Source organism: Terrapene carolina, unplaced genomic scaffold (genome assembly GCF_002925995.2).
Source record: "Terrapene carolina triunguis isolate 2854851 unplaced genomic scaffold, T_m_triunguis-2.0 Scaffold96, whole genome shotgun sequence".
Lineage (NCBI taxonomy): Eukaryota > Metazoa > Chordata > Testudines > Emydidae > Terrapene > Terrapene triunguis.
Window position 1 is genome coordinate 1055940 of NW_020664447.1, and position 12550 is coordinate 1068489.

Sequence of the window (12550 nt, forward strand, 5' to 3'; positions counted from 1 at the left end):
GTACATACCCAGAGTAAGAGACATTCCTAACCCAAAGACCCTACCAATCTAAATAAAAAAGGCAGACAAAGATAGGAGAAAGGAAGTATTATTATTTCTATTTTACAGAGTTATCCCTATTTTACTGAGGCACAGAGGGATGATGAGTGACCTTTTTCAGTTGTGGGACTTAGAGTCCTAAGTGCCCAAGACACTTTTGAAAATCAGACTTAGGCTTCTAAGTCACTTAGATGCTTTTGAAAAGTTTGCCCAAAGTGAATTGCCCAAGATCACACAGGAAGTCGGTGGTTGAACTGGGAAATTGACCCCATATTTTCTGAGTCCCAATCCAGTGATTTAAGCACAACACAATTTTTCCTTCCAATAGAAAGAATACTCTTTGGAGCAGGGATTCTGTCTTTCATTGTGTCTGTACAGCACCTAGCACCTTTTGGATACCACAGCAAGAATAAATAATAATAGAAAAATGAGCTCATCAGAGATTTTTTTTTTTTTGCTGAACATTGGTATTGTATTGAAGAAGCTGCTGTTTTAGATAGGCTTTGTAAGTCCTGTTTTTGTGTTTAGAGAGTTATGATGTTGTATTATGAATGTACGGTGTACATCCTGGATGAAAATTCTGGAGTTATAGCTCAGCAACACTACCAGCTAAATGCACTATATAAGAAAAAACAACCACATCAAGTGCCATAATGCATTTGCCGTCATCCCTAAAGAATTTTTTCCTTCTGAAACCGAATTACTCATTGTCTCAAAGGCTGAACATTCATCTCTGTAAATAAGATATTACAGCATTGCACAGTTTATTTAGACCTCTGACAAATAAGGTTCCTCAACTGAGTCTCAATAATTTTATTGTTTTAAACTGTAGCAAACATATTCCTTGTGGATATAAAATAGGATTTACGGTTTTATTAAGAGAAGACATTAAAGCTAAGCGGCAAGCTTAGAATTTCTTATTTTTGTTCAGACCCCAAAATACTTCTCACACCTTAGGAGACATTGCACTGTACAAATACAGAGGAAGGAACGGATATTTTCATTTATTTTGTGAATCTTCTTGTACGAGAGAGTAGAAACCTAAATGTTTTTAGAAACACTTCTTCCTTCTTTCCCACGCATCCAGCTGAATCCCACTGGCTCCGAATATTTCTCAAATCCATCTTTTCCACTCCATCTGACCTTTACAACACTCCTTTGTGTTTTGATTCTCTCTCTCTCACCTTGACATGCATCTGATGAAGTGAGTATTCACCCACGAAAGCTTATGCTCCAAAACGTCTGTTAGTCTATAAGGTGCCACAGGACTCTTTGTTGCTTTTTACAGATCCAGACTAACACGGATACTCTCTCACCTTGGGCACTGTGACTGCCTTCCTCTGGCCTCCGTGCATCTTATCTTGCTTTGCTTCAGTATCTTTGAAATTCTGCCACAAAAATAATTTTTCTCTTCCGGCACTTGGACCGTGGCATCACCCGGTTCCTCTTCATCATCAGCATTAAACTTAAAGCTTCTAGTCCGGACGTTTAAGGTTCTACACAAATCTGCTCCGTCTTGTATGTCTAATCTCATTTCCTCTGACTTTCCCTCTCAAACCCATAGTTTGGCTCCAGACAAGTTTAATTCGCTCTCGATCTCTTCCCACTCTCTCATTTGTGCCTGTTTCCACCCTGCTCTGTTATGCCTGAAGCAACATCCTACCTCAAATGCAGCACTTGAGCACCTTCTCTTCATTCGAATACCTGCTTGAAACATACGTCATTCATGAGGCCTTTCAATGATTTCACACTTAAGACTATGTGTGTGTAAATACATATTCTGTCTGCTTATCAAAACTCTGTTACACACACACACACACCCCAGATATGTGAAACAACAAAGAACTGTCAACGTTAATTTCACGTATACTTGGTTCAAGGGCCATCCTATTTTATTCTCCTCTAAATGATGATGATGACAACAACACTACTTTGTACTTCTATAGCACCTGCAATCTGTGACTCTCAAAGCTCTTTGCATTCATTTAGTCTCAAAGCGCTACAATATGAGGTAGGTATCATCATTCTAGCTTTAAAGATGGGGGAAATCTGAGACACAGAAAGGTTATGTGATTTGCCCATAATCGCACAGTAGAGTGCCAGGGAAGGGTGTTGTGTGCATAAGTGCAAGGTGAAAAGTGATGAGGAGTATAGGGAAGCCTGCATTAATAAGAGATTCCTTGTATGGCCAGTCGCTAGAGCTTACTACTAGTGAAGGAACTGTGTAGGCCTAAGCACCTCATGTTCCATGCAGATATGTCTGCATTTTGGTGGTGAGCATAGTGATATTTGCCGGATATTTATATATTTCACAAAGGGGTTGTGAGACTTAGTTAGTGGATGCTTTTAAAATCCTTCAAGATCCTTGGATGAAATGCACTGCAGAAGGGCTCAGTATTATCATCCTATTGATTTATTGCAGGAAATGTTTGGATATGCGTGATGTTTTTCACAATATTAATGAAATTAAAATAGAAATATTCAATGCGCTAGGTAGTTTCTGTTTAGTAAAGCAGGGAGGAACCACCATTATATTATGTAACTCAGTTTTAATGTTTTGACCTATAGGCCAATTTCACTTACCATAAGTTGGTAGTGGAAAACCCTGTGTGGGTTCATTCCAAAGCAGGGTTGGTACTGTTGCTGCTTCCTGGATGTAGCTTTAAGATATAGCCAGTGCTCCACGCGTAGACACCTGAATATGGATTTTGGAGCCCTAACCAATTTATAAAAATTCTGATTTTCAAAAGTGCTAAGCTCCCAGCAGCTCCCACTGACGTCAAAAGGAGCTGCTGGGTGCTCAGCACTTTTGAAAATTGGGCTCACCTATATTTAAGTGCCTATTAGGATTATAGGAACCTAACTATAGGTATCCATTTTTGAATATCTTGACTTTGGTCTGAATATGGGCTATTAAATGTATGATACAAACTGGGTTTTGAGTACTTGATGAATTTGAACCTGCTAGTAGAATATGTAATCAAGAGTCTTATTTTGTAAATCGGCAGTTTTTAAACTGTTAGGTTCTGGAAGTAACAGAGAGAGGTTGAAAAGAGGGTATGTTTCAATGTTTTAGCTGCTCTTATAATATTCTCACTCCAGCTACGTAAATAACTATCATTTTATGTGCCAACGTAAAAAGGATGCAGTGATATTTAGAGCTGCTTTAAATTTATAAGTAACAGGACTGAAAAGAATTGCTGTGACTCATTAGTTACTGCGGTGGCTGACTAATACATCTTAAAATTCATGATTTTGGGGTAGGTTAATAAATGTTTATAGTCATTAGTCAATAGCTAACAAGTTAGCATTTCAATTGAAAGATTTCTATAGAAACTTTCACTCCAGAACATTAAAATTTAACAGCCTACATTCATTTTCCCTTCACATTTTTTTTCTTGAAGTTGCTTATAAACTCTTCATTGCCTGATCTACTCTATGTACACTCCTAGATGGCCATTTAAGGCCATATTTTCAAAGGTGAATGTACAATTATGTTTGCAAAAAGATTTGCACCAACAGATCTATTATTTGCATATATTAATTCAGATTGCCTAATCCCTCAGACATGCAGGTATTTATGTGTAGTTACCCAACTTTTCTGCCCAAATGACAATTTTGCAGGCACCAGGGTGAATTTTTGTGGTTTTGAACTCTGCCTCTATTTCTGGAAAAACTTGGTCTTGCATGTACCAAACCAAAAAGTTCATATATACAATGTCTTTTTATTTTTGTTATGCTTAGGACAAGTTTGCAACACTGACAGGCAAAACAATTCCAGACATATGACTTAGCGCCATAAAACTCTTAACACAGTGTTACAGAATAAAGGCAACTTTATTAAACTTTTAACATTAGCATACCTCCACTCAAGCAATTTCCCATACATTCACCTAGTGGCCCATAGTCCTTGTTACTATCTTTGCTCATCCTTGAAGACTTGGGGGTAGTTCAGTGCCCAGCCCCCGTTGAGCGGCTGCTAAATTACAAATTACCAATTAGTCCTCTTCTCACTAGAAAATCAGGCTTGCTTCTGTATACTGCAGAGACTTGGGACATTAGGCCAAGACTTATACTGCAAGGACTTCTGCCCTGCCCTTAAGATGCAGCAAATACATGTCTATCAAACTGCTGTACTGAGCTATCTTGATTATCACTTCAAAAGTTTTTTTTCTCTTACTTAATTGGCCTCTCAGAGTTGGTAAGACAACTCCCACCTGTTCATGCTCTCTGTATGTGTGTATATATATCTCCTCAATATATATTTCACTCTATATGTATCCGAAGAAGTGGGTTGTAGCCCACGAAAGCTTTTGCTCTAATAAATTTGTTAGTCTCTAAGATGCCACAAGTACTCCTGTTCTTTTTATGTCTATCAATGATTGTCCACTGGGCTACAAACTGAAAGTGCTGCAATATCACTGTTCACCCTGCTGCCTTCACCCTGTATGAAAGTCTCTGTTGATGTGAGGAGAGTAACTTTCACCCAGCCTTCTCACCTTCGCAACATGCTCAAGAGGAAGGCAACCTCCCCCCCTCCCCCAAAACCTTTGGTGTTAAAGTCAGTGGGCAACTGGAGGAAAATGCCTTCCCAGACCTTAAAATTGTAATATCCAGTGTAGAACTTCTAGGCTACTTTAAGCAGAATCTGGATGAGCCATCTTTTGGCTCTGAAGCATGCTGTCTGTACTGCCATTGTAGTTATGAATGCTCTTGTGGCTAACTCACAGTATGGACAACACTGTTATTCTACACAATGTATGTAATAGACAGAGAAAAGCATAAACTCCAAACATCCCTGTTACAATCAGCTTGTTCCTAAAGATGTATTTTTGTTTGTTCTGTCATCAGTTCCACTATACAGTATCTAATTTATCCTGAGCTGAAAATGTTCAGGCTTCAAGAAGTTTGAAAATTTGCCTTTTTACTATCAAATAGTAATGTAGTCTATTAAACTAACAAAGAATGACCCTAAGAACATGATGTTAGTTTATATGCCATTGCCAAGGGGAGCTGATAAGATCCCAGCAGTAGAGCGGAACATTTACTACTATGTACAATTCTTCATTTTCATTATTCAGTGCAGAACAGAAAACTGGGAAATTAGTGTGCTAGCAGAGGAAAAAATACAGTACTTCAACCTAAATATTTAAATATATCTGATTTCAGAAGGCTCCTCTCTTGTCCATGTGGAGACTGTGCCTGGCATTTTGAAGGGATGGGATGTAGTGGAGGCTTAGGGAAACAAACAAACAAAAAAGTCACATTTTTCATTAAGCACCCAGAGTTCTGACTCTGACCCTTCTATATGCATTTGTCTAGCCACTGAGTCATTGAGCACATAGTATTGTGTAACTTTCATTTCTTTAGAGGCTTGTTATATTAGAAAAATTGTTCCAAAGAAAGCAACAATTATGACATAAGCACATCTGGCTCTTGCAAATTATTCTTTATTAAGCTTTCATTTAATTACATGTGCTGAAAGGTCTGCTTTTGATTACTGTAATTTTTTTTATTTGTCCATCTGAATGATAGTAATGTTGGAAATTACACACAAACCACCTGTTTTTTTTTCACTAATAAGGCAAAGTTTATACAGATTTATGTGTGGAAGAGGGATTAGGATCCTCCCCTGTTTATGGTAGAAGGATTATTGCTACTGCTAATTCAAGGTGAGGGATTAAAGGTGGTCATTAGAAGGAAACTAAAACCTGTTTGTTTTTGGTTCAGTAAACACTTTATAATGCTAGGAATATTTGACTTTAATGCACATCTTTTTCACTTAAACTTCTGAAAAGTGGAGGAAGTTGTGTGTAAATTCTATGATAATGTTTAAGGGTGTATTTGTGTCCTCATCTTTATGAGCAGGGATTTACACCAATACTTCTCATTGGTGTTAATGGGAGTTAGACTGTGTCAGGCTGGAAATAGAACCTATTGCCTAATTTACCATTAAACGATATCAAGAGAAAACATGGCAGTGCTTTTCAGTAGCACACTAATCCCAACTTCAATTCCCAATACAATTCTGCTGTTAATGGAGAGTTGCTATGCAGCTATGTAAAGACCTTAACTGTTTCATATTTTTCATGGGGGTTGGTATATTTTTGTTGTTGTTAGTAAACAGGCTTACAACATTGTCATGATTGTTTACCTACCTGGGCACAATATTTATCTGTCTGCCCTTTACCATGATAATTGTTGACAATAGATTAATAACTAATATATATTATGTGTCTATCTAATAAAAATAGTTACTTGCCCTGGGTGAGAATTTTGCAAATCTATTCATTTTTTTAAAGTATCAAGCAGGAAAACCTCAAACAAGAAAGTGCTGAAAAAGAGAAGCAGCAGCAAGGCGATAGAATTATGTACATTTATTGCATCTCTGTCTTAGGACCGTTGCAGGCAATATGCTATACTTGTTTCTTGTCTTGCAGCAACTCTATGCAGCTCAGCTGGCCAGCATGCAGGTTTCTCCTGGAGCCAAGATGCCTTCTACTCCCCAGGCACCGAACACGACAGGGGCACTCTCACCTACTGGGATGAAAAACGAAAAGCGAGGGACCAGCCCTATAACACAAGTGAAGGTATTTTTCGATGGAAACAAAATTAGTGTTTGAAAGAGGTGGTGCAATTAGCAGCGCGACACTGTCCACATATTTATTTTAACAGTAGGAAGTCCAACCATATGAAAGCTCATTCCCAAATGAAATACTCCTCTTCAGTGGTATGCTGTCAGCATGGAGAATGGAAGAGCAGGTGTTCACTCCTTGGAAACAAGAATATTAGGCATTCCCATTCATCTCTATATCCAGTACTGAAAATTCATCCCTAAAATTCAGTATCTTCAGGAATTCAGTTTTTAATTTGATAATGTGTATAAATAGCATCTATTTTATTACGTGATTTCAAATAAAGCACGAAATGCAACCTATGCCTCAGAAAGCTGGTGCTAACTTACATTGTGAGGGCCAGAGGGACCGTAGCCCTTCTAATTATTTCACAAATCCCAGGCTGCGCCTTTTACACAACTTTGGAAAAAGCCTCACATAAAAATAAAATGTAAATCAGGGCTCCAGGGAGAAAAACTGTGTCACTGCAGATTGATTTGCCTCTTGTTGATTTCACACAGCTGCCGACGACGAGGCTGTTCCTTGTCGGTTTTGCGCCATTGCTGAATGCTTGTGCCTGCTTATTCTCACTTGCTTGGAATGAGGCAGCTACAACGTGGCACTTGGCAGCAGCTTGAAATGAACATGATGCACCCCTCCAACTTTGTGCTGCAGCTGGTACCTGTGGGTGGTACCAAGTTGCCTTTATTGCTGTGTTTTGCTGTGGTTGTATTGGATTTCACGATGCCAGACAGGTTGGGAAACAAATTGCTTCAAACTACAAAACTCTTAGTTTGTGGGAAAATGTTTGGACATGCTATTGATTTGAACAACTAGTACGACAAATATAAAGACACTAAACTGAGCTATGGAAGACACACACTGGTTTTCCACAAGAAAAAAAAAACATTCTTTGAGAATAACAAAAAAATCCTATAGACCCACAATCATGTCTCAAATCATGCTGGGAGGATTCTACTCATTTGGGGTGAGAATTTTATTTTATTTTATTTTATTTTTTTGACAGGTGAGTAAAAATTCATTATCATCAGTCATCATGGTAAAGTGCGGGCGAGTAGATATTTCTGCCTGGGCTGATAAATTTCCACTACACTTTTGTGCTATGTTGAGAGTACTAATAAACAAAAATTATTCCATTATGGACAGATCCAGCATTTGTTTAGCGTTCACTTTACTTAACTGTGGATACATATTAGTCTAATATTTTACCTCTCAGAATGCAGTGCTGTGCTGCAGAGCCGTTAGTGAGATTTACCACATACGTTGAGTTTCTAGAGGTTGATGCAGAAGCAGCCAAAAGTAGAGGCAAAATGTTTAAGCAAAGTTGCTATAGTATAGTGATACCAAACACCAGTGATTTAGGGGATTGAGTATATGCTATTGAGTGCATTAATGTGAAAAAGTAATTTTATAAGTGAATGAGCCAAATGGATCTACACCAAACCAAACTGTTACTGGATGAGCAAAATTTTCCCTGGTTAAATTTAAACACATATCTGCTTGAACTAAAGCCAATACCATTCCAGCTTCGTTGGCCAGCTGAGTTCTATTACTGACTTGACCACATGCAAATTCTTGGGGGTTTCCCTACATAATTCTACTTGAATGGACTGCAGTATATGTTAATAAAAATCTTTTTATACTTATTTTATTAAGCACACTATTGTATTGAAAATATTAGAGATCAATTACAAGTTTTTCATGTAGAGAAGTATGATGGGTTATCATAAAATAAAATTAATTAATAATATAAAAACACTCCAATAAAGTAGTACTAGAGTGCTCTCTTTGAGAATTCTGTTACCCATACAGTGCAGAGCAGTTTTAATTGTCATGCATTTCTTAATAAACCATACATTATTTCTTTGTGTTTAGCCATCTGTTGGTACAACATACATGCACTGGTTCTTAATAGAGCTAACAGAATTATTTTATAGGAGTCAACATTTTCAAAAAAAGAATGTTGGGATTTCACATCAGTGTCCAGAAAGCTTTCCCACCTTACAGCTATTTCATATCAATGATGAAGTCTGATATGGAGGAACAAACAAAAAGGTTCTGGAGGTGTTCAAAAGCAATGAATTTTCATTTGTCACAGGATTGTTACTGCTAGTCACAAAGTTATTTGACCATTGAGCATGTTAGCATAGGCATTTGTGTGCGTACAGTCATAATCCTTCATCCTGCAAGCAGCTTAGCCCAGGATGAGCCCGGGGTCCACATGGAACCCTGTTGAAGTCACCAGGGCTCTGCAGGGTTACACAGCTTGCTGTATAATGGCCACAAAGCACATGAACATACTAAGGCCCTTACCCTGCAGTTGGATCTGTGCAGGCAACCCCCTGCATTCCTGCAGAGCTCCCTTGGCTTCAGTTGGGCTCTCCACGGATACGTGTGTCTGCCTGCATTGCAAAGTCAGGGACTGTGTTTGCAATTAACAACTAATATAGGGGAGAAAATATATCCTGCAATTTTACAGAAATCATATAAACTTTGGAGATGTTAAGGTATTATAAATAAGCACCTATTTATTATGTTGGCATATTGAATGTGTTATATATGAGTAGATTACTTTGCTGAATCATTACCTGCTAGTAAGGAGAATGGGAAAAATGAGATAAAACAGTTTATTATTGTTTTCTGTCACAGATTTCTAAACTTCGCAGTATTCAGTTCTGTCTTCTAAAATATAGACTATGTAACCTTACATCCAGCATATTTTAGCTTTGTGTGTATTTTAAATGAGAGAGCTCTTTATTTGGCTCTTTCATTTTAATTACAGAAAATCAGCATTCTGTTTTTAGAATGCTCTGACTTGCTGGCTGCTTAACAAGTTAAGCAAAGGGGACATGCCCTAAAAATGGGGAGAGGATGGCCATGTGAATGGTGGATCTTGATAAAAAAAAAGAGTTACTTAGATTCTCCCTCTTCCCAAAGTTAGACGTGTTAAAATTGGACTCATTCTCCCATATCACTGACATAAAATGTATGTCAAAGAGTGTGAATGTCTTCCATAGTTATCTGGCTACAGAGCTATGTATGTCTATACCAAATTAACACATTTAGACATTTTCCCCATCTTCATGTTGCTTCCATACTGCAAATTAAAGATATACACACAATAGTGTTTGAACTTGGTAGAAATGATTACAAAAGCATCGCCTGACCACTATGTTCTGTTTCATGTACATGAAATGTAATATTTAATTCTACATAAAATGTGGCAAAAAATGATGTGTGACAGTGGAATTATAAAATGAAATTGTAGAAAATGCTGTATATTTTAAGTTCTGAATAGTGTGCATAGATGATTGCAGTGCATTTACATTCACTGCAAAACTTCTTTTTTAATGATAGGAAGAGAGCATAGATTAATATCCCGTGCAGAGTGTGCACCCAAAAAAATATATGTGAAAGGTGTGCAGCAATGGCAGTGTTATCGGTGTATGGGCCAAAAATGTAAAAGAGGGCTCTTAATATTTCCCTGAATCAGTGATATTTGTTTAATTTCTAATACATGAAAAAATAAACTACATAGCTTATTTATAGTTCCAGGAACTTTTCAAACAGAACCAGCACAAAAGCACTACTGAGCTGCTGGAAATTTTAAATAATTCTTTGTAAATGCCCTAGGTTAATTTAGATCTCTGAAAACACATTAGGAAATTAAGCTGTAATGTGAGCTAATTCAAATTTTAATTTGGCAAAAAGAATGATCCAGCCACACAGTTAATGTAAATAGAAGCATAACACAGAGAAATTAATGAGGTTTCCTTTCGTTGAATCTTCAAGGAGGCAGATAATTAGCTTCTTTTGTTATTATTGCAGGAGAATGTGGCATTGTCTCGGAGGTGTAAAATGACTGTGTCTTACTAAGTGATAATGTGTTTCATTTGTCTTTTTCTAATAATTATTTACATTAAACTCTTGTAGGATGAAGCAGCGCAGCCACTGAATCTCTCAGCCCGACCCAAAACAGCTGAACCTGTCAAATCCCCGACGTCACCGACGCAGAACCTCTTCCCAGCTAGTAAAACCAGTCCAGTGAATGTGCCAAATAAAAGTGGCATCCCGAGCCCTATCGGAGGGACATTGGGAAGAGGATCCTCCTTAGGTAAACCCACAAGTTAGAAGGGAAATAACTGCTGATTTCAAAAAGGGAAAGGATATGTAGTAATATCAATTTTGTGTGAATAATGAAGATTCCCCCGCTCCCAACATTAATTGTGTGTATAAGTACAAGGCTCAATTTTCAAACTTGGCTTCTGGATTTGGCAACAAATGAGCATATGAATGAATACAATAGCCAGTTTGAGTGCCTTACTTGGATTTAAAAACGTGGTGGCTCATACATGAGCTCAATCCAATGGGATTACTCAGGTGTTTTAAATTAAGCATGTTCTTAAAGTGCTTTGCAGCATTAGGGCCAGAGTGCTAAGCACCTTCAAGAATCGGACCCATGTATATTTACAGTAAACTGTTTTAGAAGCTCAGGCAAGTAGATAGCTTGACTTGATTTTCCTTGCCTGAATATGCCTGTTAGACTTACTCAGAATAGTGTTCCTAAAGAAATATAATCTTCTATCATTTAAAGTTTCAGCAACCCATGAACCAGTGGTGTCCTAGATATGCAGTATCCTTGCACCAAGATCTTATTCTGAATATGCTGAAAATTTTTTTGAGGTAGAAAAACAGGAGAGTTTCTGTTCAGACAGTTCAAATCTCTTTATTATTCATTGCTCACAAATGTTCATATTTCCAGGTTTTGTACATTCTAATGTTTGCGGACGGGGAATTTTTGACCTATATGCAAGATTCACAAATGAAAAATGTTTGGGGGGCGAAAGTAGTTTATAAAGGTTACATCATCCCGTCAAGGAACAGAATTCTCATAATTTAACTGTGGACTGAATATTTACGACAAACTGGTTGTTCACAATCCGTACCTCAGATATACTTGTAAAATACATGTAAACACTTGCAAATAATAAACAAATTTGTAAAAGTTATGATGTGTTCCAGACAACTTCACAATCCCATGGGGAATGTTTCCTGAAATATAGTTTCTGCAGCTTCCTAGATGTCATTTGGTCTTTCTGTCATGTTATTTCTAAGTGGCCCTACTATTGTTGTATCTAACACTACAGGACAGCAGGTAGGTTTGAAGCCAGACTACTAATGGCATTTTTAGAGACAGATAGAGAACAAAAGTGGCAGAGGATGAGGCTATTTTCAATTAAAAGTTAAACGACACAAACGTTGTGTGCTTTCTTCCCCCGTCTAAAAGTAGAAGAGGAGCTACGATGAGATGTGGTAAAATGTTCAATTTCTCCCAGCAGACTTAGGAGCCTGTGTCCCATTTTCAAAATCACTTGGGGCCAGATTTTTAAAACCAATGGGACTTTGGCACCCGTGGGTATGTGTACACTGGGGAAAAAAAACCCAAAACGTGGCAACAGCAAGTCTCAGAACTCGGGTCTACAGACTCAGGCATGTGGGGCGTACTATGGTGCTAAACATGGCTCCATACACATTCCAGCTTGGACTGGAGCTCAGGGTCTGAAGCACACCCCAATCCCTGGATTCAAAGTCCAAACTCCAGTCTGAGCCAGAACATCTAGATGACTATTTTTAGTGCTTTAGCGTGAGTCCCACAAGCCCAAGTCTGTAGACCTGGGCACTGAGATTTGCTGCCACAGGTTGGCTGGTTGGTTTGTTTTTGCAGGGTAGACATACTACAAGGTACTTAGGAGCTTTTGAGAATTTTGCTCAGGGGGAACATAGATTGAGTTCTATTGTGGCACTGTTTTAGAGAGGAGCACCTCAGTTATGCTAAAAACCAGTATGTGTAATCCCTAAAACCTTGTGTAGGCTAC

At 38.0% G+C, this 12550-nt stretch overlaps 1 protein-coding gene across 6 annotated transcripts in view; it reads left to right on the forward strand.

Annotated features, from left to right (window-relative positions):
- SOX6 (SRY-box transcription factor 6) overlaps window positions 1-12550 on the forward strand; it is a 457096-nt gene that overhangs the window by 372519 nt on the left and 72027 nt on the right. For all 6 annotated transcript variants that reach the window (XM_024202164.3, XM_024202167.3, XM_024202166.3 and 3 more), the window contains 2 exons: window positions 6480-6629; window positions 10608-10788. In XM_024202164.3, the coding sequence (XP_024057932.1) occupies window positions 6480-6629; window positions 10608-10788 (331 nt within the window). The remainder of the gene's footprint in view (window positions 1-6479; window positions 6630-10607; window positions 10789-12550) is intronic.